The 26169-nt window shown below is 39.4% G+C and overlaps 1 protein-coding gene across 2 annotated transcripts in view; it reads left to right on the top strand.

The window, feature by feature from the left end:
- Positions 1-712: 712 nt before the first annotated feature.
- LOC147166328 (carboxyl-terminal PDZ ligand of neuronal nitric oxide synthase protein-like) overlaps positions 713-26169 on the top strand; it is a 55447-nt gene continuing 29990 nt past the window's right edge. The window contains exons 1-4 of one of the 2 annotated variants that reach the window (XM_086089909.1): positions 713-1281; positions 1530-1601; positions 23310-23402; positions 25140-25198. In XM_086089909.1, coding sequence (XP_085946035.1) covers positions 1177-1281; positions 1530-1601; positions 23310-23402; positions 25140-25198 — 329 coding nt within the window. In that variant the 5' untranslated portion in view covers positions 713-1176. The remainder of the gene's footprint in view (positions 1282-1529; positions 1602-23309; positions 23403-25139; positions 25199-26169) is intronic. The other variant, XM_086089908.1, reaches the window with a different exon arrangement.

Below are 26169 nucleotides of genomic sequence, written 5' to 3'. Positions count from 1 at the left end.
AACTAAACCTTTTTGTTGCAGGCTAACTGAAATTTAAAGTTCAAACTTTTGTTGTTGTTTGTTAAAACATAACGTTCCATATTAAGAGCCAAAAAATCAATTGAGTAAATTCCTGGTTTGTTACTAATAATTATCATATCAGGCATTGCTCAATGAAATTTTTTTTTATCTTCCTGGGCCAAAGGGGAGCTTGACCAATACATAGTGGGGCTGCAAAAAAATCATTTATAGCCCACATATATATTAGGATTGTTTTTGTTTTTTTTATGCTGGAGGGGCTTAACTGGGGCTACACCGATTTCTCAGGGGTCTACAGCACCTCCTGGCCCTGGTGTAGCGCCACCCCTGTTCCTTATTTCCTTTCATTCCCACGGTGGATTTCCCACTTTGGAAATTCATAGAATTGTGCAACTCCACTCAAAGATGGTAAGATTGTGGGCATGCAATAAAATTAAACAGCTGAAAACATTCATGCGGGAGATCATTACGGCATTACGCAAATTGTATATGCTAAGACAATCCTCAGGTAATACGCACGTCATATTGTGCCTAATCATCGATAACCTTTGGCAGTAAAGTGGCAAACTTTGCCTCGGAGCGAGAAAAGCCACTCCTTCGAACTGCCGGAGAGAAAATTCCGGTTCTTCCCGTGCACGTCCTGTGCGTGCGTGCAGGAAGAAGGGGGCAGGTATCAAAAAAGCAAGGGCCCCTCCTCCAGACGGCCCTGGTGGGTTCAGGTCGAATGGAAACCGCTGGAATGGCCGCACGCCTCCAATCGCTGCCTGCCTCCATGCTGGCTCGGGTGCGGGTGCGGGTGCGAGGGGGGGGGGGGAGTCCGGCAGCCGCTCAGACGGGGGCAGGACTCGGCTTATTTCCACACTCCAAGTAAAACTCTGCAAAACATATCCGCCTGTGCACGCCGCGTGCGTTGGTAAAGCGTTGAGAGGACTACTTCGAGTTTTTGCGAACATCGGGTTCTGCTGGAAGACGTTTGCGGGGGACGAGGTCGGTGGCGAGTGTCGAGGGCGCTGCAATTCCTGGAACGGACCCGTCCAGTGCGATGAGGAACAACATGCACTGAGCGGATTTCTAGTTGATCCCTGTCCCATTTGGACGCCTTGCTCTTTTTTTTTTTTTGACGCCCTCCACCCGAAAAAAAGACTGCGGAGTTTGAAAATGCCCGTGAAAAGCAAATACAATCTGGTCGATGATGGGCACGATTTGAGGATTCCGCTACACAACGAGGAAGCCTTCCAACACGGAATCAACTTCGAGGCGAAGGTATGTTTTGCAAGTGCAAAAAAAAAAAAAAGTAACAGGAGTTGTGCTGAAGTGGAATAAAACCGCCCCCAATCGATGAATTCTATTATTGTGCACGATTGACTTGTTAAGAAAGTGATGTTGCTACTCGCTCGCTGGCGAAACAAGAATAAGTGCAGCGCAGTGCGAACTATACAAAGTAGAACGTGTTAAGACGATGAGACTAAATGGAGATGTGACGATGATTCTGCTCCGTTTGACACCACCAGTACATCGGCAGTCTGGATGTGACGCGACCGAGCAGTCGAGTGGAGATCGTGGCAGCAATGAGAAGAATCAGGGTAAGTTGTCTCCGCTTTGCTACTGTTGTTACTTTCTTCCTACTTTCGCTGGCTCTGCAAACGAGACTCGAATAGGGTCACTGGCGCCAGCCAGACCATCTGGACCATTCTACACTGCAGTATTCCAAATAGTGGTGTACTACAGTAGTGTACTTTGTATACTTACTGGCCTATAAATCACCGAATGCCTGAGGTACTGAATACAAGAAAGAAATACTGATGGAAACTAATCCTAGTAAGGTTCTGAGGTCAGCAAACTTGGGTCAATTAATAGAGCCCAGAGTTCAAAGAAAACATGGTGCATAATAGCGGTGGGAATCTTTGAATGTCTCACAATTCGATTTGATTCCAAAAAATTTTTGTGGGGGGGGGGGGGGGGTGCAATCCGATTCAGAATCGATTTTTGATTGAGAACGATTTTTGCTTCAAAATGATTTGATTGACAATGATTTTTGCTTCAATTTAGCGATGTTCAAGGAATCGTAATGATCTACTCCAGTCTGACTCGCTATTGCTGATTAGCGCGCTACTTGCGGCACTTTTATCACTCGAAAGGACGGCTCCACGCTGCAAAAAAACAACAACTTTTATTGGAATAACTTGATTGTGACTTTTTACTTCTACTCTCTAATGTGGCTACAACTTAACAGTGTATCAGACCGCGTGGAACCACACTGCCCCTAAGTGGCCAAATCGGGTACAACATGAACAGCGCTCCCAATAAAGGCACACATAAACAAAGGGAAGACAGTATAAAATAATTGAAATAAAATCGATTCTGAAATGTACTAAATGAGAATCGCGATTCTTATGAGAATCTATTTTTTTGGGCACACCCCTAGTGCATAATCATTTCGCTGTTATGCTGCACACGCAAACATTATCAGCTGCTAACAGAACTGAGGTTAGACTAAGTGTAAATGCTTTTAATTCCAGATTAAAAACTTTTTCCGCCACGAACCAGTTCATCTTGGGGGCATCTTGAAATGCGTCAAGAGTCCATCAGATATTTGTAACCCCGGTCACGGTTCAAAAGCAAATATTTTTTAGCCTCAGAAGCAGAGCAGAAGTACAGTATATTGTATATTTTCGATGTATGTTTCTATACTGTTGGTATGGTGTAGTTCAACTTTAGTGGTAGTTTTTCATGCACCCGCTGTCTGGTTCAGTGCAGTGTGGCATTTGCAGTTCTTGTGTTGAATACGCCTGAATTGATCCAGTGTAAAGTGCCTGATGAGTGGAGTTTGACAAAGTAACGGCGAAGACAAAAGGTCACGAGAAGCAGCGTTGTAACTTGTGAGTGCAAAAGTGCAGAATGAAGACAATATTGAACCTCCTGGTGGCTTTCTCATGCTCCTTCATCACCGTTTGGAGCGTTCCTTTGAAGCTGTGCACTCGAGTGCGATCTGTCCTGACCGACCGCCAGCTGTGCAAACGCAAGATTTACAGCTTTTCCCCAAAACTACACTTAATGAGTGCATGTGTGCCAACTTGGCAACATTTGACTTTGCATCGTATAATTGGATTGCTTGCCACGAGTGTGGGGGTGCTTGACACTCATTTTCATGATGTTTTGCTGTGATCTCTCGCTGATTTGCATAAAACGGCAAACATAAAACATACAAATGCACATGCTCAAATATTTTTTATTCATTTTATCTAATGAGCCTTTATAGCTTTTATTTGTGTTTTCAGAAGCCAGCAAAGCGACAAAAACAGGCTGTTTGAATGGGATCCTCCCTTCGCTTTTAGCACAAGCGCTAGGCTAGCAATGTTTTAAAAACAAAGCATGTTTTGTATTTAAACATACTGTGGATGTAATTCTTGTTGTCATGTGTTTTAGTTTTACAGTTAACTCCAACTGCGGTGTCGTTAAACATCTTAAAGGACGCTTAGGGACAACAGAATAACCAGAATAACATACGCTTACACACTTGCTAGTCGCTAATGCTAAGCAAGCAAAATGGTGCATTCGGGGTACTTTCACAACGTCGGAAACGTCGGTTTTCTTTGACTATAAAGTTTTAAGGGGAAAATAATCAACCATTTGACCCAATTGGCCGATTGTTTTGGTAGATGTTTGAAGGGCAATAATCAGCCAATTATAATCGGCGCTCGATTAATCAGCCTTAGTTTATAGCTTCCAGTTCCAATCTAATTAAGTTGGCCTTGTCATGGGCCAGATGTGCCATTTGTCATGTTATTGTTTGGTGCGGTGCTTTCCAGCACACGTGCACATATGCACAATGGGGCTGGCAGAAGGCTCAAAATGTTCTTTTCACCTTTTCCGAGTTGTGCCCGGCACCTCTGAAGTGGACCTCCCAGCGTGCTGCCATGGCAGCTGTTGTCGGCAGGAAAACGAGCTTTTGCTTTGGCTGGTCCAGTGTGAAAATGCTCCGACACTGGCCTGACAACACAATAGCGGGAAACCACAGGTTTCTAATTTTGGAAGGAAGATACCCTGGAAACAAAACAGTCTGTTGGATTACATAAAAAAACAAAAAGGATGGACATTGTTTGCTTTTATTTCAAATCATGATTCACTAACATGACCATGATTTTATTTTTTATAGGGTTGAAATGCATGCAAACATTGTCCATAATTTTGTAATGTCAATTCAATAGATTCTTTTTTCAACGGGAAACAGACCACTGACCACCCCACAATCTTAAAAATTCCTGAACTATTTTCCTTATCACCTTTTACCGAAAGCCGTTGCTTTTTGTGCATTTTTTGTGGGCTGTAATTTCGCGACGTCGCCACATCACGCACCTGCAATTCATATTTGGAATCACCGCAAAATCAGTAGCCGAGACTCCCCCACCTGTGAAATCGTAACTCCACTCAATGCGAGCGTGCAGTGGCGGTTTGCACAGTTCATTTGATCCCGCCACAATTAATTGGCGCCAGTTGTAATGGAAAAGCAATGGAGAGCGGGGCCAGGAAATTCTGGAACCTGCAATGGAAACGCGCCGAAATAGCCAGAATTGAACTGCAGTATGAACATAAACATGAGATTCTAAAGCATTCTTCATTTTGGAATTTTTTTCAATGTCTTTAATTTGAAAAGAAAAATACATTATCCTTATAACCAATTTTGGATACTGCTCATACTACGTCCTTAACAAAAAGCTAATTAATGACAATTTCCTACATGTTCTCTCTTTTAATCTGTGGTCAATTCACTCACAATTTTCTAGCCCCCCCCCCTCCTCCTGCAAAACAGGTATAAAATGTGCTGAGCAATTCCAGTGTTTGTGGATACCCGTGAGAGCCGTCCGTTTCTCGAGCGAACGATCAACAACTTTTGCAGCAGTTCAGATCGAGGGCCAGCCAGTGGAAAAAAAAACAGACCTTGTCATGTGACGAAAGAACAGGATTGGATTTATACCTACAGAATCTTTAACCGTTGCCACTGTAACACGGGAGCGACATCAAAATCTAACGTTGAGATTCTTTGATGAAATTCTTTGACCTCTGCAAGATTTCTATCTGACCTGTATTTGTGCACCGTCAGTCAAAAGCTGGACTGGGTAACCTGGCAACCTCTCCCTGTATGGTGTCATTGTTCACTGCATGCATGAGTCACCTGTGAGCTGCTTGCTGATAGCAAACTAATGGCTTTGTAAAGCAGGAAATAGCGACCTAGCTGTGCAGTGCGTTTAGCCCTGTAGCATCTAGCGGCATTTCATCAACTAAGCGTTTCTGTGTTCTCCTGGAAGTTTGTTTTTACAAGGAATTAATGCTTGTTTCCAGAGGAAGTGGTTTATCAGTTGTGAGGGAAAACGCACATGGCGAACCTCCCCTTCCTATTGGAAAATTCCGGGAATTTGTTTGGTTGTATCATCCTGTTTATTAATCCTCAATGGTGGTCCGCAAGAAACTACAAAAGTGGTCTTTGAGTATGCTACTTAGTGTACAGGTTATGTTGCAGGGTTACATCCTATTAAGTGTTTAAATTAAGCGGGTGTTTTTCCAGAAGCAGAAAAAAACGCACATTTTCAGATTATTAATACTTTTATTATTGTTTTTTTTAATTACATAAACTCAAGAAATACATTGATTTAAAAATATATAGTCGAGGTCAAAGATTAATCTCGTACGTACATACATACATATATACATAGTGTACATAGTTTTTCAGCTGTCAATTTTATGCTGCCGATTCTATAACCGATCATCCGTGACTGAGATTGGCCGATACCGATCACATGGATTAGCGTTTAGCATTTTTCAATTTTAACGCTGCTCACTAACAAGTGTTTTAATCCTCTCACACTCACTCCCCTGTCACACAGAAAAAAAATGGTTGCAGCATGTCTCCATTCTTCATTTTAGTTTAGTTCAGGCAACTTAATAATATAAATATTAGATAAATGGATGAAAATACATTAGCCTCCGTTGCTTCTTTTCCAAGTGTGCTTTACAGTCAATGTAATGTAAAGCTCGTAAAATCTCCGTCAAACAAATTGTTTCAGTGCATACTAGGGGTGTGAATTGCCTAGTACCTGGCGATTCGATTCATATCACGATTCGATTCGATACCGATTAATCCCGATACGAATCTATAAATTGATTATTGCGATTTTTTTTAAAACTCAGATTTAGAAAATACTAATACTACTAATAAACTTGTACATGTACACTGTCAGATTTGTATGAAAATGTATTTATTTATCTGAAAATGCAGGCTTATAACTGAGCCACTGCATTTAACAAACAGTTTGTCTGTTTCATGTTTGAACAGTACTGAAATAAAATATTAAGTCTTAATGTTCCATTAATATAACATTCTTTCATACTTAATGTGTGAATGCTAACCCTAAGTACGACGTTTTTTTTTTGCGTAATATCGCGATATATTGCCGAATCGATTTTTTCTAACACCCCCTGCATACTGTGGAATTTTTGAAGATGTTGGCAAATATTATGGCTAATAGCATCATGCTAGTTCTTGAGACTAATGTAGACTGTAGAATGTGCAAGATTTACCGTTCATACTGCACGAAGACACGTACTGAATCACAGATACGCAAGTGTAAACTTTAGAGAGTAAATCCGTCCATTTAAAGTTAATATGGCATATGAGCCCAAATATAGCATCTCCCATGGTGGGGCATTGAAAGACAAAAAAAAAAAAAAAAGTATAATAGATTAGAAACTGAAACTGCCAACCTCAGCTGTGTTTCCTATAATTACATACATTTCTTTTTTAGCTCTGTTAATTATGTTTGAAATTATTCTAGCTTTTATGATCCTTGAGTGTTTCCCCAGAGGGAGCCAGCTGCACCGAGAGCCGCGGCCGTGGTGGTCCTGCCTCACGGGGTCCTCAGTGGCCTTATGTGGCTCCTCTTGCGCCACTGCACTGCGGCTCCGTGCCGGTGTGCTGTGGCCGCCGCGGTCTCTTTGTCTGCTTCTGGTGCAGACGGCTCACTCAGATGCTGGTTCCTTACTTGGAATGTTGGGAACCTGCGTATATTTACGTGTGTCGCGTGTGTCTGTGTTGATGAGTGGCGGCATATGTAAAGCGCTTTGAGCTGCATTTTATTGGAGGAAAAAGTGCTCAAAAAGTCAAGTTCGATGGATTGATTTCAGCATCCTGAACGGAATACTAATAATTTTGATCATTAAATTCACGTAAACATTGTGAATTATTTATTATTTATTTTCACTGTATATTAGAATTCAGCAACAGTGGACGACGTTTCCTTTGGAGACACTCCAGCTAAGTAATATATATGAACAAAGTGTGCTTTTCATTCCTCATTATACAGCTTGCTTGAGTTTTTTCTTATTAAAAGGTCAAAGTTGAAAGGTGAGAAAGACAAGCGGGCCAACAAAGACATGCATGGCTCATTACCCTTCATGCCACTCTACCATTAATTACAGCTTCTCCTCAATCTCTGATTGAGAATGGCGGTTGTTTATGTAGCTCGTGATTTGATGCTTCCTCAGTTGGCTCTTTAACTTTAACTGGCTGCGAGGGAAATGCTGATGAGGAAGGCTGTAAATTATGTATGTTTGTATTTAAAGAGCAGTTAATGCTCAACTAGCTCCATTGTTTGCTAGATGCTGTTATAAAGGGGGTGGGGGGGTGTATATATACGGATTGTCAGACTGGGTCTACAAGACTATATAACCTAGACAGCTGCTTGTGCGCGCATAATAAAAATAATTGCAGCTAAAAACGAAACAAAAACATGAGCTTCATCAAGACCGTTAAGCAAAAAATCAAAACAAAAAAACACCTCGTATTTCAGTCTACTGCTTTAATACGCTCGGTCAATACATGCGCTAATGCATTTACTTTGGATTAACACACCCATAGTAAAAAAAATAAAATAAATAACACCAGTAAACAATTGTGCTTCTTGTTACCCTAAAATAGTATCAATAGTAAGTAAGTGTGAGAAGACAAGAAACAGGTCAGTAAGAACAACATTCCATCCAATTAACAACATTTAAAAACAATGCATTTCTGAATAATAAAGACAAAAGAGCAGGCAAGCCATCCTAAATGTATTTAATCCATTTTGATGATACCGTACCACCTGCGTCGTCGTGTCCAAACAAAGTTCAGTGTTCTGATTTGTCTAGATTTTGTTATTGGCATTTTCCATATGTCCGCTACCGCTATTAAGGAGAAGTCGAAAATGTTCCAGAGAAGAGCAAGAAAGTACACACTTGACATTTGATATTTAGTAGAGATGCACGATATTGGAAAAAACATGCGATATGGGTGTTGAATATCGCAATCAATTATATTTTCATTATCTAATTAAATAAATAAGCTTTAAATGCGGAATATATGTACAGTAATCTGATCTAAACATTGTAATTGAGGCTAAATTCATAAAGTGCAAACAAGTGTTACCAATGCCATAAACATTATTCAAGCATAAGCATGGGTACGCGACAACCATGACATTCCCAAGAGCTTTAGCATGACTGGTAAATTAAATGATATATACAAAAATATATATAATAATAATTCTTGAAAACAAAGTGCTTAAGATGTAAGTCTTCCCGTTTCAACGTTACAGTAACCATAAAAAAACAACACTGCTTAACAAAATTATTCAACGTATTTTTTTTTTTGCCAGGAAGACCAGCATGTTCACTTTGGCTAGCTAGTGTGGCTAACACGGCGCGCACCTGATCCTGTGAATCATTACACCCACTAGATCATTCGGTAGTATGGCTAACATGAAAGGAGGATGAGTAGAAATTTAAGAGGAAAAGACCGCTAAGCCATGCTATCGTTAAATGTAGATTTGAAACATCGGAATAAGTACTTGGTACAGCACACTTTTTACCGAAGTTGCGCTAGAAGCCTATTAAAGCAGACTTGCTATGAGCAGCAAATTAAAGTGTCTCGTCTGGAAAAAATATTAATATACAGCCTCACAAAAGAAAGTCTGGAAATGGATTAATGTTGCGTTTAAGAATATAGAGCACCATCAGGGAATCTCAAAACCTGATACCTCCATTTTACATTGACAGCTCTTGTTCTATCCGATCCCGTCTTTACGCACCCTTTCATTTAATTCCCTTTTACTCACAGCTACTTTGCCTCACGCTGTACCTCAACTCTCCTGCTTTTCAACTGCGGCTGAATTCAATTTTGACTGATTCACTGGTCCCCTTCTCAGAAACAATCGGATGCCTTGTCTGCCTGTTGCAATGAATGGAGACACCAACATGGTTTGAATCCGCCTTTAAAAAGTTACTTTCTTTAGTGGAAAACAAAATTAATTAAACCGTATCTACTATACACATACTTTTTCCGCATATATGATAAATACACCGATTTGACAAAAGCATGGAGATCATGCTCGTCATCTGGTTTCTTATGTGGGACATGTAAACAAACTTTTTTAAATGGCAGCAAAATGTTGGACAATTCCAAGGGATTTTTGTTGTTGTTACATTTTCAATGGGTTAGTTGTTGCTTTAATTTGGTTTATTTCATTTCAATTAGGGAGGTTGCAAATTATTTACCAGGAGCTCCTTTTTGTAAAAGTTATATATTTTGCAGCTCTGTGCAGGCTGCCCAAAAACAACAACTAAAAAAAAAAGTGCTTACACTAGACCTGGGGGACTCAGTTGAAACATTGAATCCATTTAATGTCTTAATTATTATTATTATTATTATTTAATTTTTTTTTTAAAAAAATTAAGAGCTCAGTATTGTTCATTTGGTAATGTCATTATCATTGCTTTTTTTTTTATTACTTTTTTTTTTTATGTGGGTGAGTATGTGCGTGCGTGCGTGTGAGTGTGTGTGTATTCGTTAGTTCACCAAAAACCTATTAAAAAAAATCCCATACCGTTCACCTAAACCGAACACTGCCGTCAGGAGACCCGAGGAAGGACCAAAGAAAGGAAAGTGAAATCCAGCACCGACCATATAATGTCTTAATATTGGCCCTGCCATCAATTAGTGACCAGTGAAGAGGCTTCGGTCACAAAACATTTTCTTGTATTAAAAACTTTCATCATGGATGCCGACCAAACATGACAGACACCTGCAGTGGTGTCTTAACATTCCACAGCAAATAGCCTCATGTCTACTTGTGATTAAAGCAAGCACGGGGGGTCTACGGTCTCCAAAGGTTTCAACCTACAGTGTTTTATGGCTTGCGAATGGCATGCAGTTAAACTATCTTGTGGCCCAAACCAACCAAAAAATGTCGTACAGTCTCGAAGGAAACAACAGCAATCAAATTATAACTTTGAATGAGACTTGTCCAGTACAGCGTCAATCACTACAAGAATTGTCCTAGAGCACTTTAGCCATGGACCAGGTCCAGAATCAAACTCATCACTTGCAAGACAAACAAGGAAGCAACTTCCTTGACGTGAGAGAAACCTTGATCCAAGACTCAGTGTGGGGGTGGGGGGGGGGCAATCGGCGGAGTAACCCAACAGTCCAGCAAAAGAAAATGTGGATATATTGAAAACGAACTTGAAACACGAGTAAGACAAAAACCGGCGCAGCCGTCAATCCAACGTCCGGCACCCTTGATACAATGCGCCATTTGCAGTAGGTGTGAGCTCTCGCATCAATCAACATCCCGACAGTCTGATGCGGTGCTCAGTTTATTGCAAGCTCCCGCATCAATCATTGTCTGACACTCAGATATACGTCCAGGTATTTTGTGTTTACTCATGAGCGGATCCTGTTTTCTCAAGTTTGAAGGTTGGCATCTCAGAAAATTTACAATGAACAAAATGTAGCTACTTTCTTCGTTTCCGCTTCCTTTCAACGCCTCGGGTTCGCCTCTTCCGCAACTGCCTCGTTCTCGTCTTTTAGTTTTTATCCTCCTCCTCCTCCACCCTTTACTTCAATCTTCTGTCACCCTAATCCGTCTTTGTGCCCTTCCCCCTTCCGCCTCGTCCCCCTCCTCCTTTTCATCCAGGATTGCTTCTTGTTCTTCTACCTACTTTGGGTTTTTCCATCCCATTCGTATCGTGATCCTTTTTCTGTCTTTGCCTCGTGACGTACCCTCCCAACCCCAGCAGCCGCAATTTCGATTGTTCCTCAACAGCTTATCCTCCAGGCATGTTTCCTCTACACTTGTCATGCTTACTGTTGCTGAGCTGCCACCTCAAAGACTTCCCCCGCCTACACCAGGGCTCGTGTTTACCCGTAAGAGCATTAAAATAACACTTGAAAATAACATGTCTTGTAAATATTGCCAATTCTTATTTAAGTAAGAACGGGAAATACTCTTAATATTTATAGATACAATATATGACAAAGCAGCAGTAGTCAAGTCATCTTTATTTATATAGCGCTTTCAAACAGCCTTCGCTGTCACATAAAACATAAACATTAACAGCAATGCAATGCAATCGCAACAAACCTACTACATACGTTTTGATATTTGAAGCAGTTATAGAGAAAAAGAGGTGAGAATCAGTCTCCTTTCAGTTCTTTTAATTTTTCAATTTCATTGACAAGGTCAAATATTTACACTGTAACAATAGGCATTATCTTTCCCACAGGATTATTTTGTTGCTCTCTGACATTTCAAAATTAAAAAAAATTGTGAAATTTTTCATTCAATCTAAAGAGCTAAAAATGTTCGTGATTGGCTCTTATTTCTGATCGATTTTTCACATTTTGCCTTTTGGATGACTGCACTGTTATGCTCGTGTTCTTCTGATACAAACTAAACTAAAGTAAGTACACTGCGTAACAAAAGTGAGCATTTCCACCAAAATTTCCAGCGATCCACGCATGCAAACGAGAGCAGCAATCGTCTGCTTCCAAGCTTGACCTCGAAGCTACCCTCATCAATCAGCTGTGGCCCCGTGCGTTATCTCATCACTGCAACCATTTTCAACTCTGGCTTCCTTTCCTCTCTTCGGAGGCATCTCAATCCCACAGTCAGCCCCTTACCTTAACTAAGCACGTTATGTTCTGATCTGTTTTTTTTTACGAAATGATACACCGATGTGGAGCTTTCGCCAAGTGTTTTCTCGGACAGCGTGGATTTGCATTTTTACAGTTTCTATGTGCTGAGCTAGCCTAAGCCCTGCTCAGTATAGATGTGTACAAAAATCGGACCGTGCTGTGCCTGAGTCACCTTCAAGGTCGATGTAGTAGAAATCGGACAACGGCGGCCAACCAGTCAGATATGCCAGGCACTTGAAAAGTGACTGACTTAGAGTTTGTAAGGGCTTTGTTTGGCTACTGTAGAGTCAGGACTCGAGTCTTGCTCGGGACCAAATGAAGGACTGGATGTGTGAACATGAATCCAATCAAAGGGTTATCTTTTATCTTCGAATCGTTTTCACATTAACTTGAAAGTGTTAAAGTGTAGTTAACAGCTTGGACATTATGTTCATAAAAAAGACGATCATGTGACTTCCTGTAATGAATATTCGTTTTACAGCATCCATGGCCACAGTGCGGAATTGCCTACATCATCATTGTATTCTTTACCTATTCCAACTCTGAATCTCTCTTGCAGCTGTAACTGTAATCACACGGGCTGTCGTCATCCTTTTTATATACATAATAATTGGACTCCCCCAAGAGATTAACACAATACCGCTGCTAGTACTGTGCTCCAAAATTATTCCCGAGGCTTTTAGATCAGGGCGGATGAAAGAGAGTTCAAGAAATTGCGCGATAGGGCGATTGTGTTCCTGTTCCTGTGTGTATGTGCTATTGCGTGTTTAGGTAGTGGGAGAGCGTGGGATGGAATTATGTTGCCTTCCATTATGGTTTTAATAGAACCCTTTCCTCTTCGCGGACACTTCCATTAAGCTGTGTGCTACTGCTGTCGGCCTCACTTTTTGCACTGCCACATTGTATATAAACTTTTCCAGTTCACATAACCTGCAAACGACGTTCACTCGATCATACTTGAGCTGGATGTTTAGTAATATATCTGCCCTGCGATTGGCTGTCGACCAGTCCAGGATGTGACCTCACCTCTCGCTCAAAGACTGCTAGGATTGGCTCCAGGTCATCCAATTTTGGGGTGTGCAATTCGATTCAAAATGATTTGATTGGCAATAATTTTTGCTTCAATTTATAGATGTACAAATAATTGTCATGATCTATTCATGTCTGACTCGCTAATGCTAATTAGCACGCTACTCACGGTTCTTTTATCACTCAAAAGAACAGCTATTCGTACAAAACGTTTTAGGAATGTATACAGAGAAGCATGTTAATATTACGTACCGGCAAAACCCCCCCCAACTTTTATTGGCATAACTTGATCGTGACTTTTTCCTTTTACTCTCTAACGTGGCTACAACTTAACAGTGTATCAGAACGCGTGGGACCACACTGCCCCTGAGTGGCCAAATTGTGTACAACATGAACAGCGCTCCCAATAAAGGCACAAACAAAGAAGGGCACGGCAGTATAAAATGATTTAAATAAAATCAATTTTGGGACATTTAAAATCGATTCTGAATCGTACTAAATGAGAATCGCGATTCTTATGAGCACACCTCTAATGCACAGTGCTTTATATTTTTGTAGATCACCACCCATTTGAGACAACAAGCAATCATGAAGTGCTTGAACTTGGGCTAGCCCAAATTCAGTGAACTCTTGACATTTTACCGTTTTGAGCAGGAATGAGGAATTTAAAACACAAGTCACCTTTTTATACCCACATCTGACTAACACTGGCCTTCTCTGAGAAGTCAGAAATTAATCAAGTGTAACATTCAGTCAACAATCCATAATGTGTGAACCACACAAAAGCAAGGCCTGCAAGATACAGTCTTGAAAAAACTTAATTTCAGGGTATAAAGGTACTTTGGCCCGTGAAATAAAGTTACGATTGGAACATCCAATTGATGCTCTTGCGAAAAAGGTTAAAAAGTGGACATTTTCTTGGTACTCTGGCTTGTCCCACTGAGGCTGCTCCTGCAAACTGGCCTTGCACAGCAGCAAGATGAAATTGCATCAGGATGTGTCTCTTCCTCTGCATTTGAGAAACACCCCAGGGGCGGCTTCAGACCCCGTCTGCACTCGGGTTATCCTCAGCATATTTTCCACAGCTTTGTGGTAAGGGCCAAGTTACGCTGGTCATTTGTGACTCGTCACATATGGCAGCTGTCTAATTCTTTTCAAATTGTCATTTCAAAGTATGAGCTTTGTGGATATATTTTGTCTTACCTGTCCTTGTCTTATAGTCAGCTGTCCTGGTGACGGAAACATTGATTGGTATAGTTTAATTTACTTTCTCTAAAGAAGCCAGTTAAAATGTGTCATGCAGCTTGCAAGTGAAGAAAACAATACAAGCATAGTTGTTAGGGGTGTGGCCAAAAATCGATTCTTATAAGAATCGCGATTCTCATTTAGTACGATTCTGAATCGATTTTAAATGTCCCAAAATCGATTTTATTGAATTTATTTCATACTGTCTTGCCTTTGTCTGTGTGTGCCTTTATTTGGAGTGCTGTTCATGTTGTACCCGATTTGGCCACTGAGAGGCAGCGTGGTTCCACGTGGTCTAATACTCTGTTAAGTTGTAGCCACATTAGAGAGTCGAAGGAAAAAGTCACGATCAAGTTATTCCAATAAAATTGATTCTGAATCGAATCGCAGACCCAAAAATCAGAATCAAATCGTGAGACATTCAAAGATTCCCACCCCTAATAATTGTAGTTAAGCACAAAATTCTGTCACGTAATATACCCCAAGACACGTCTCATATTGGGGATGGGAAAACAAAACATGCACAACCAAACATAAATCAAATGAACTCGGTTCAAAGAACATTTGTTTTGCTGTTTGTTCTGTAAAATGAATTAACGGTTTTGGAAAGTTGTGGTTCACTAATACCAGCCTATTGCTGGATATGTAGACAAGCAAAGTTCAATTTCATACATAGTACAGTATGTTCTGGAATGTTCTCTTGTGGGTTTAGGAGTGTACATCAGGGGTCACCGACGTGCTACTCGTGGACAGCAGGTATCCCTCAGGACCTGTGGACTTGTTCCAAAAATACCAAACCAGCCCTTGACAATAATCCCTAGTCAATAAGTAGTTTGCGGCTTCAAAAAGGTTGGTGAGCCCTGGTAGAGGCACTGCCTTTTGTTGAATGCAGGATGTGTATGTTGTCAACATTACCAGAGTCTCACGCTTCTTTCTGTGTTAATCTGAAGGGAGGCTTCAATGTAGTGTGCGTGTGTAAGCGCGTGTGCTCGTGTTTGTGTTATTTCAGGAAGGGGAGTTAATGGGGGAAATGGAAAGAGAACAATACATCTACTCTGACTGTATAGCCTGCTCTTTTGGCCTGTGAGTCAAGTGGAAATGTTCATTCATGTCCACATTTATAGGATTTTAACTACAATTCAATTGCTTCAGTTTAGGCGCAGGCAGGGGGCTTACTTTACAGTGTGTGTTGCTGCCCTTATGGAAGCCTTTTTTGCGTGGGTTCACTTTATTAGCAGGTTGTGGTAAGGAATAACTCCATGCTACTAGCGGTCCACTCATTATCTTCTTCAATTTGCCATGGTTGTTATTAGGGGTGTGCCAAAAAAAATAGATTCTCATAAGAATCGCGATTCAGAATCAATTTTAAATGTCCCAAAATCGATTTAATTAAAATTATTTTATACTGTCTTGCCCTTGTTTGTGTGGGCCTTTATTGGGAGCGCTGTTCATGTTGTACACGATATGGCCACTTAGGGGCAGTGTGGTGCCGTGCGTTCTGATACACTGTTAAGTTGTAGCCACATTAGACTGTAGAAGAAAAAGGTCACAATCAAGTTATGACAATAAAAGTAGATTATTTTTTTGCAGCGTAGGAAGAGCATATGCCGGTGAGTAATGTTAGCATGTTTCTCTGTATACATTCCTGAAGTGTTTTGTATGAATAGCCATTTTTTTTTAGTAATAAATAAAAATGTCGCAAGTAGTGCGCTAATTAGCATTAGCAAGTCAAACTGGAATAGCTCATGACGATTATTTGCACATCTATAAATTGAAGCATTGTCAATCAAAAATAAATTCAGAATCGGCCCCTCGTTGTTATTGTGCATATTCCACTATATTCTGTAGAGACCCTTTATTTAGATACTAAGCTTTTTAAGTAAGGTATTGTTTGACTTGAACCACCTCTGCCCTCATCCAGCCAATGTGTTATCATAAGGGTTACATTTTCCCAAAAACTTTTGGCGCGCATGGTTGCTCTGCTTTTCGTAACATAAGTCTTTGATTGCTGGCCTTTAGTTTAAATGAATAAAAAAAAAAAGTTTTAAAGAGGGTCGTCAACAAGACTATGGTGTTGATTACATTTTACAAGGATTATAAAGTACTATTAATTTTAATTGATGCGGCTAAATATGTCTTCTTAAAATGAACTGTAAATTCCCCGCACCCCGTGATGCGGTTTTTGTTGACATACTGTACGTATACGTCCCATTGTACACGACTGCCACGGAAATAAGCCTCTGGTATGTCATGGTAGCTGCGCCACTATGAGCTACTAATCCGCCATCTCACCAGGGACTCAAGATAATTTGTCCCAATGAGGGATTAGCTTCCGGCCGCTGCCCATTTCAGATCAAGCAGACAAAATGGCTGGCCTGTGTGACCCTAGAAATTGCAGATCTACAACTGATCTTCTTAGAGTTTGTCTTATTTGTCTAATAGTGAACAAACAGAATTGTGATCTCTCTATCGAATGTGTGTTAATACCTAAAGACTTTGGCTATAAGGTTTTCAGTAATGGCTTTTAAGTCCAATATTATTAACAGACATTTTCAAAGATTCCTCAGTACAGTGTGTTATCTGGAGGGTGAAGAAATCACATCTAAAATTCCACTCTACCACCTAAAGGACGTTGCGAGATGCAAGAATATGATATATTGCTGGCTGTAATATTGGGAGGGGGGGGGGGGGATCCATTTCCGTATATACTGTGTCAGATTACGTTTCTCCCTCCACACTGGTGCGGCAGTGCCACACATTTACCTTCCATATCTGTACATCTTTACTTGTAATGACTTGCAATTGTTTTTTTAATTGTTCCTTGAGTTATATTTATTGCGACATTTACTCCAAACCGTCTCGGTTAATTCAGTTGCAGTAGATTAATGAAGACCTCCTACAGGTTTTATAGTTTTGAAATTTCTTAAGTGCTTAATATTGCATCCTGATACTCAAATATTTATAAAAACCTGCAATCCGAACGCTTTGATGTTTGCTGGCACAATGGGCAGAACTTCTTTTGAAGAAGAACTTGCATGTGTTATGTTCTTCTCCTGTTTGAAAATGAACAGTGGCATTTATCTGATCTGAACATTCTCTGAAAAAGCTTAAAGGGGGGGTCTTATTAAATTATAATTTCTATAGTTGGGTCTCTCGAGTGTCTGTCCACCCATCAAGTGTGAAATTGCACAACCAGGTGAATCTTTTTTTAACAGCCTACTTCTAAAAAATGGTGTCCGAGGGAGCTCTTCTGCACCATGCAGCGCCATTTAAAAATAAAAATGCTCCACCAAAAACATGGTCAGTGAGACTGGCCAAAGTTCCAGAGCAAAAAGCCTAATTAGACGCGACGGCCGAAGCAAAGTCGTATCAAGATCAAAGAGCAACAAGAGCCGTAGTGTTAGCACAGGTTAGCATTAGCGAACAATTGGGTTACCAGCATTTACTTCTTAAAATATTTTTTTCTTATAATAATGTTCACTGACTTGCTAATATGGGATCTGGGATGTGTTTGGCGATATCATGCGCCTCACAGCTGCATGAATTGAAACATAGATTTTGCTGATTGGTTTATTTGAACTCGCTAATCGGGGATCAGCCCCAAAAATCCTGGTTGTGTAATGCGTAATTAAAACGAACTTGTAAATAATAAATATATAATATGTCTCCTTGGAGTGCCAGTGCCAAACGTATCGCTCACAATCAATTTTTATTTCCCCCAACAGCATGACTCAAAATGTAGCCACTGACAGGTCAGATGGCTGGCCATATGTTTCACGCAAGGCGTAACTGTTGGCTTACAATGAGAAAAATTCTTACTTAGCTAACAAGCACTCTGTATAAAGTCACATTATAGTCATGCAAATAGATGTCACTTTCGTAAAAAAACTAACCACAAATGAGATGGCAGTCATTATTAACAAACCTAGCTAGTGCTAACGTTATGTTAGCAGAGTACATTAAGGGTAATCTAACCGATTTGTGCTAAGTTCATTTTACTTTGTTTTTGGGTCATCTACTGCATTTTGTGTCTTGAGTGAAGATGTTGCAAGATGGAAGACGCTAGGGGTGTGAATTGCCTAGTACCTGGCGATTCGATTTGTATCACGATTCATAGGTCGCGATTCGATTCAATACCGATTAATCCCGATACGAATCTATAAATTGATTATTGCGATTTTTTTTTTAACTCAAATTTAGAAAATACTAATCAGTAATCTTGTACATGTACACTGTCAGATTTGTATGAAAATGTATTTATTTATCTAAAAATTCAGGCTTATAACTGAGCCACTGCATTTATGTTTGAACAGCACTGAAATAAAATATTAAGGCTTAATGTTCCATTAATATAACATTCTTCCATGCTTAATGTGTGAACCCTAAGTAAGACGTTTTGTTGAATATTCCCATAAAAAATTGTATGTTTAAAAATCGATTCGGCCGCATATCGAATCGATTTGACAATTGCGCGCTTAAATATCGCGATATATTGCCGAATCGATTTTTTCTAACACCCCTAGAAGACGCGGTGTCGTAATATGCAACATCCATGTTACAATTACACGTCAACGTTGTTTGCCCCCTAACTTTTCTTCGCTGACATTATCTTAAGAAAATACTAAATAGATCCAACTTCTGCCATCCAATAAGTGACATAAGCGCATTGTGCCGCTGCCAGCGACTTATGTCCACTGAGCGCCACAATTAAAAAAAATGGCTCCCAGAGGCAGGGACATTTCTTCAAACATTCTTTGTAAATAATGTACTCGTTTCGCTCCTAAAGATAATTATTTTAGAGTGTATGTTGTTTTGGTTTCTCCTCGCCCAGTGAGCTCTTGCCTTCCACTCAGATAAACATCTTTGCGCCAGCAGGCAAGACTTGTTTTTCACTTTGCGAGACAGACCAATCAGAGCATCTTTGTAGTCACTTGTGAATCAATGAAATACACTGGATTTGTCTCAAGGCACTGTGTGTCCATGGAGCTTTCTTGTCAGCACTTTACACGTTGCAATGATCAATTGGTAAGGCTTACTGTCCAATATTCCGTTACATTTTTCCGATCTAAAATGTGTTTTAGAAATAAATGGAGAAACAATCAGAGAAAATTGACAATTTCATGCAAGCAAGACCACCGCTGAACTTTTAACCTACAGAATCATTATACGTTAATCTAAAAATTGCTCTCTAGACTTTAAATTGTATTTAGGTGTAAACGTGAGTAAATTATTGTTGTTGTTGTTTTTTACAGTTGCCACACGGTGACCCACATTTATTGTAGCAAAATTGCGACCTACTTTAATAGAAGTTAAGAGTATTAGCAAAACATACCCTTTAAAAACATGTGGGTATCATATTTTAAATATGCATGATTAGGCTACGTGTTCAAAGAGTGAAGCAGTATTTTGTATGAGATTTGACCGGGAGCCAGTGGAGATGGATGAGTGTGAGAGTGATGTGTTGCCAGGGCTTAGTGTGGGTGAGAACCCGAGCAGCGGAATTGCTTACTTGAAAATCTTCAAACGTTAATTAAGAAATGCCAAGTGCTGAAATGATCAAACTATCATCTCTTATGAACAGATGCTCAAAATCAACTTTCCAGCCAATTAAGTCTATTTAAAAGGGAACTTAATTATTATCTAAATAACCACACTGGATTGCATTACTGAAAACAAATTTAAAAAATTGATGCGTTCTCCAAATAAGTATTTCATATATCCTACATCAGATTTAACTGATTCCAATTAAATAACACAAAGAAGTGTCTATGCAATTTCCCATCTCTTCCTTTTTTTTTTGTCTGTTACCTTCAGTCGTCTGATCTAATCTGCAGTCTCATAAGGAGCAACAAGAGAGTTGCTTTTCGTAATGAGATGGTCATTATATTCGTAAGAGGTTAAGGTATTAATTCAGTTCATACATCATCCATATTACCGAGCTCTGCGTTAATTTGACAGACAATCTTCTTAGAGGGGAAATAGAGCGGTACTCTGAATACTATTGGTAGATAATGATCACGATAAGTGCTGAGAAATAAAGTGAGCGAACGTGTTTTTTTTTGTCATGGGTGTTATGTTACCAAGAGGACAGGCAGATTTCGGTCAAACTTCCGTTTCCATTTGCAAGCTAGGTGACTATGGGTTGAGTCTTGTCCTGAGATAAACTCATGAAGATATACTGACCCATAAATCACAGCCACAACACCCGTTTTTATGGTCCCCAACGCAAGGATTCGGGAGCTTAAGCGTTTGTGAAAATATAAACTGTATTTCTAGGAGAGGATCATTTATGACAAATCTAATGTTTTATGAACTAATGTGTTACACATTTTAATTGGTTTGTTTATCACATTCTTTAGAAAGCCATTTGAAAACTAAATTCTCAGTATGAGCATGCACTTACAACCCCCCCACATACACACACACACATCTTGATTTGTCATCTTAGAAATGTTGTCATATCTGATCATCGTCTTTCGTGAAAAGCCGAGTCGTTCGGAGAGGCGCTGCAGCCGCACAAGTTTAACATGCAACGATTTGGTTCATACAGTACATCCCAATGGACTCCTCTCAATGTAGAGGAGCAGTTACTCAAATCCTGCCCCAACGACTTAGCTTCTCCCAACTAGAGAAAGGGAGAGAATAACTCAAAGAATTGGAAATTACAATTGCAGTTGAAGTTCACTTCTAGTGTTTTCCAACTCGATGTGTTTAGCCAATTTGGAGCCATTTCATTCAAAGTGCTCAACATGAGCATAATTGAATTGCATTCCGTTAAACAGCTTTAGTATATTACAGGTATCTTGATCTGACAATTATGCTACAGCTCCCTGGTGGCTTCGGGAGATTACAAAGTTCTAAAAAGCCATAATGGTGAAAAACGATGATAAGTCCATTACACAAAAGGCATAATAGCAAAGTTATTGCCAGCGTCACCGAAGACAACTCTAATGGAGGATAATGACTTTGTCTTTGCCAGGAAAAAAATAATGATGATTCTACTGTTTTTCCATTTTTGTCTCATAAGCATATTTATGCTTGTATTCCTTTCCTGTGCATGTTTGTAGAGTCTATTTAGAATTCATAGACTTGGTATGATATGTATAATGGTATAAAATGTACCTAACCTTCTTACTACAGTCTTACTACAGCTAATCATTTTTGCTTATCTGGGGGGTAAGCTGTGGTGAACAAAAAACTGACTGCAATTTTGGAGTCAGTATGCCCAATTCAAATCTAACTTGACAGATTTTTTCCACCCCCAAATTGTTCCCTTGTGTATATGAGTCACATTCCTGTTTCACAACGGTGCCAAATTCAAAATCCATTTGCCGTTTATCAGCTACTGCATCCAAACCAGTTGTGTATGTTAGATAAATATAAATTTCCCTCTTATTTTTACATCTTGAAAAAAAATCAGCTTTCTGCTGTGTCACCACACATTCCATACAAGAGTGTTTGAAGCTGTTTTCTACGCGTGCAGCCACGCAGAATAACGCCATCTTGACTGCCACTATCAATATATCCACACTGATTCTTCCCACTGAGACTGACATGCGATAACAGACAGCCCAGATATTTAATAACCGCTTCAGTGTTACGCTCCCTTTTCAGCATTCTGTTCTCTTGCTGCCCTACTCTTGGATATAATTCCCTTTTCTCTTACATGTTTCTTTGTTAGTGTTTCTCGTTCGGACTGGTGCGTTCAGTGTGGCGTGGTTTTTGAGTTTCCTCAGTTCTCTTTGAAGTAGAACCAACTGGCACACACCGCGGCGACTAGAGCTATTTATTTGCATTGAGCCGAACTGGGCTGTGCAGACGGCGGGGCCACCCGGTGTAATAATATACATTGGATATAACATGTCTACACAACCCTCTTCATATGCTATTATTTTGTGGTATAAATAAATGAGTTTAAGATCAGTTACTTCAGAATTTTTTCCATTTCATTGTTGTTGCACCTTAGGTAGGTAAGTAGGTTTTTATTCGATTAGCTTTCAAATCAATTCGTCATTTTTGAATCACCTGCGTATCTTCCAGATATATTTTTACTCATCATTGCCGTTTTATCTAGAATAATGAAGCACAACTGAGATTACGAATGCGTGACGGTGATGATGTGAATGATTAGATCATGTCAAAAAAATAATTGACCGGCTTATTAAAGATTCGAGAGTACACTTAGAGAGTCAAGCCCAGCACGAAATGAAATGTTAATTTGCTGCTGTAATTGTCTCTGGTGATGTGTCAGGCATTATCCGGCATATAATCTTTTAATGATTATATCTGTTTAACCACCTTGCTTATTTGTTTGCACTAACGTGTAAGACTTAAACATTCTTCATTCAGCATTCACAAAATATTTTTACTTTTTCTTATCCCCCCATTGTTCATCCTTCAACTACTTCTACACTTCTCAGCCGATTCAAACCACTCTAACTTCAACATGTTCCTAAAATTCACCCTTCGCAGGCTATTATTTTTCTCGTTCCAAACATTTACGGTTTTCTCACAATTCAACATTTTTTTACCCAAAAATCCCCATTCATTTATTATTTTATTTTTTTAATTTAAATTTTTTTATTATTTTTTTTGTATGTGGGTGAGTATGTGTATGTGCATGCGTGTGAGTGTATTCGTTTGTTCACCAAAAACCTATTAAAAAAAATCCCATACCATTCACCTAAACCGAACACCGCCGTCAGGAGACCCGAGGAAGGACCAAGGAAAGTGAAATCCAGCACCGACCTTTCAACTGTTTTTTTTTCTTCCATTCAACATTCACAAGCAATTTCTCCAGAAGTTGCTTCATTTAGTTTCTTTGGTCATTTTAACACTCAATTGCTTTTCCCCTCTTATTCATCATATTCAACATGTAACAATGTTTTGGCCCATTTTGTACCTGAGACATAGGTGTGAAAATTCTGCCCTCTGCTCAAGATGATGAATAATCACTAATCAATGTTAATGTTCTCTCTTAATGTTCTGTTTATGTCTCTTCTCTTTGCAGTATGAGTTCAAGGTGAAAAACATCAAAAAGAAAAAGGTCAGCATCATGGTGTCTGTTGAGGGCGTAAAGGTCTTCTTAAGAAAAAAGAAAAAAGTGAGTGACATTTCTTTTTATCCTTGCGTATGTTCATGTTAAGCTTTGCTCGATTGTGTTCAGTCACAACTCTTCTATGTTTGAACACCATCAGCTTAGACGCGTTAAGCTTGCTATATACACGAGATATACATTTAATATAATTAGAGAGCATTTGCAAATATCAATATGGAATATCGATTCATGAAGGTTTAGCCAGGGTCAAAGTACTTCATTGTATTCAAGTCTGGATAGCAGAGTAATTGTGTGGCTGAAATGCTATTGGAAGAGCGATGTGTGCCTGGCAGCTCAAATGCCAGTCACAAGCTCATCTCCAAGTCCAAATACAACGATGGACTAAAGATAGAATGATTGAAATTTTGAGTAAACAAAGCTTCAACCAGATAAGAATCAATATAAATAATTCCTTGGTTGACATTTTGATGTGACATTAAACTTCCACGAGGGCAGACTAACAAGGGGAAATGAGTGTGTGGGTTTGTTCATGCATGTCAATATTTGGGATTATTTCACTTTGTAGCAACAGTCGTCTGCAGTAAATGTCACAGGACTCATGTGAGTCAAGCTCTCAGAATCATAAAATAAGCTAATTCTAGATTGTTCTTGGTGTTTTCATACTACAAAACCAAAGTCTCATGTTACGGGTAAACTCTTAACCTCTTGTTCCCCAGACAGTATGTTCCTCGATGTTCGAGGTTTGCTTTAGGAAAAGTATCAACAGTAATCATTTAAAAATAAGCATGCGATGTAAATATTGTAAAGTATGAGTAATAAGTCGTGTTTTGTCACAAAGCAATTAGTCCGATGATTTAGCCAAGCTGCCACTTATGTCCGTATCATGTCTTATTTTTTCTTTAATTTTAAACCAATGCCCAACATTATCCTATCCTAAAAAATAATATTTTGTACTAAAATAATTATGAGAAATATACAGAGACTATCATTTGACACTATTGCAAAAATGATGTGAAATCTGTGATCATTATAATCAGAGCTCAGATTCACACCCAAAATCGTTTACAGTGTAACCTGCCAATCCTGAATCAATCTGAATGGGTTACATAAAAACACTTCAGTCCCAAAAAAATGAAAAATCCAATTTGATCATTGTGGTAAATGGAGTGCATTTATCGCTCTTGCATTCTTTATCTCGACCATTTGTTGTTCAAGGCACTTCACCAGGCCTCAAATAGATTTTTTCGAAACCATATCGGACTGTACCAAGGCTGTATGTGGCCGACGCACTAATGCGGTTGCATAAACCTACATAAAAAAACAAACATATTTTTAGTTTAAAATAAAGTAGTTGAACCTAGGATCGCCTGCCGTACAACTTGCCAACGGCAGAGCACCGTATATTTATTTCGCTTTTGCTAAAGTTTGAAATCCATCTGTGTTCTGTCGTACAAGCTAGCTAGCACTAAGCTAACCTGGGGGGAAAGTTCCTCTCTCCGGTCCAGCATCCAATTTGGCAAATTTCTTTCGTGCTAGGACAGAGTCAGCGGCCATCAGCAAAGTAACGACACAGGCGCTGATACGCTGGCAAGATGGGATTTATTGACTGATGATTTAACTGTTGAATATAATGCTAATTAATTAGCCAGCTAAACATTCTCATAAACATGCAAACATTGCTCTCGAAGAGCGCGCTTCCGCTGCGCGACCTCCTACTGACATTTTACGTCTGGTGGCTGAGTTTCTCGGCCGTGCCTAATGCTTTATTTATTTTTGATACAGAAGAAGGAATGGATGTGGGATGAAAATAAAATGATGGTGATGCAGGACCCCATTTACAGGTAAGATGCTAAAATAGCTTTTCCATCAAACTTTTCTGAGCATTTGACGTTTCAGAGCATTTTTAGACCTCGGATTAAGTTCACATGGCATGTGTGAAAATCCCTGATAAGTGTCAAGCTGCGAATCAGACTCTTTGGCCTGGACAGGCACTAGCTGCTTCTTTTCTTGCTATTTGCTCATAATTATAGTCAGCATGAACATAAACACAGACTGGCAATGCATTATGTATGAGGTAATTCCCCCACACACAAAATCATATTTATCAATGAGGATTCAGATTTATTCATAAAAAATTGAAACGTACTTCATTGAAATAGTTACAACAAAATATCCTATTCTGTCTTCATGAGCAACATTGTATATCTCTATTGTGGCTAATCACCAGTTATAAAACAAAAATATTTCTGTCTATTTCACGCTAAATATGGGCAATTCCAGATCTTTTAGAGGTCACTAGTGCTGGCCGATATGGACAAAATGTCTTGATATTAATGCCAGATATCTTGATAACGTTAATGATTTTACTATGAGTTCAGTGAAAAATAAACTTTAAAAAAAATTGAAAAAAGTGCAAAAAGGTGTGTGTTGGATCCAATTGAGCATGATCTTGAATCAAGTTTTTTTTTGGTCAATTGCTACACATTAAGCACATGAACTCATTCACTCCCAGCCATTTTTACTTAAGCAACCCCCTTCGCTCCCGGCTGTTTTACTAGATTTTGACAGATTTTGCAAGGCCCACAGAATATTGTGTTCTATTGCTATAAAATCATGGAATCTAGCAAAAGAAAGATTAGTCTCTTCTTTCATCAGGAATTAAAATAATATTTGTATCTGTTTCCGTTTTGCAGAAATTAGCATTAGAATATAGCTAAGTTCCATCATTATTCACAAACCTGTTGAAAACATTGAGAAAAAGAGCTTGTTGCAACATGACCCTGGTTGATCTCTTATACTCTTCTGCCACTTG

The sequence above is a fragment of the Leptonotus elevatus genome, chromosome 11 (assembly GCF_054856555.1).
Source record: "Leptonotus elevatus isolate MCC_2025b chromosome 11, RoL_Lele_1.0, whole genome shotgun sequence".
Classification (NCBI taxonomy): domain Eukaryota; kingdom Metazoa; phylum Chordata; class Actinopteri; order Syngnathiformes; family Syngnathidae; genus Leptonotus; species Leptonotus elevatus.
This window is presented reverse-complemented; position numbering and strand designations above follow the sequence as displayed.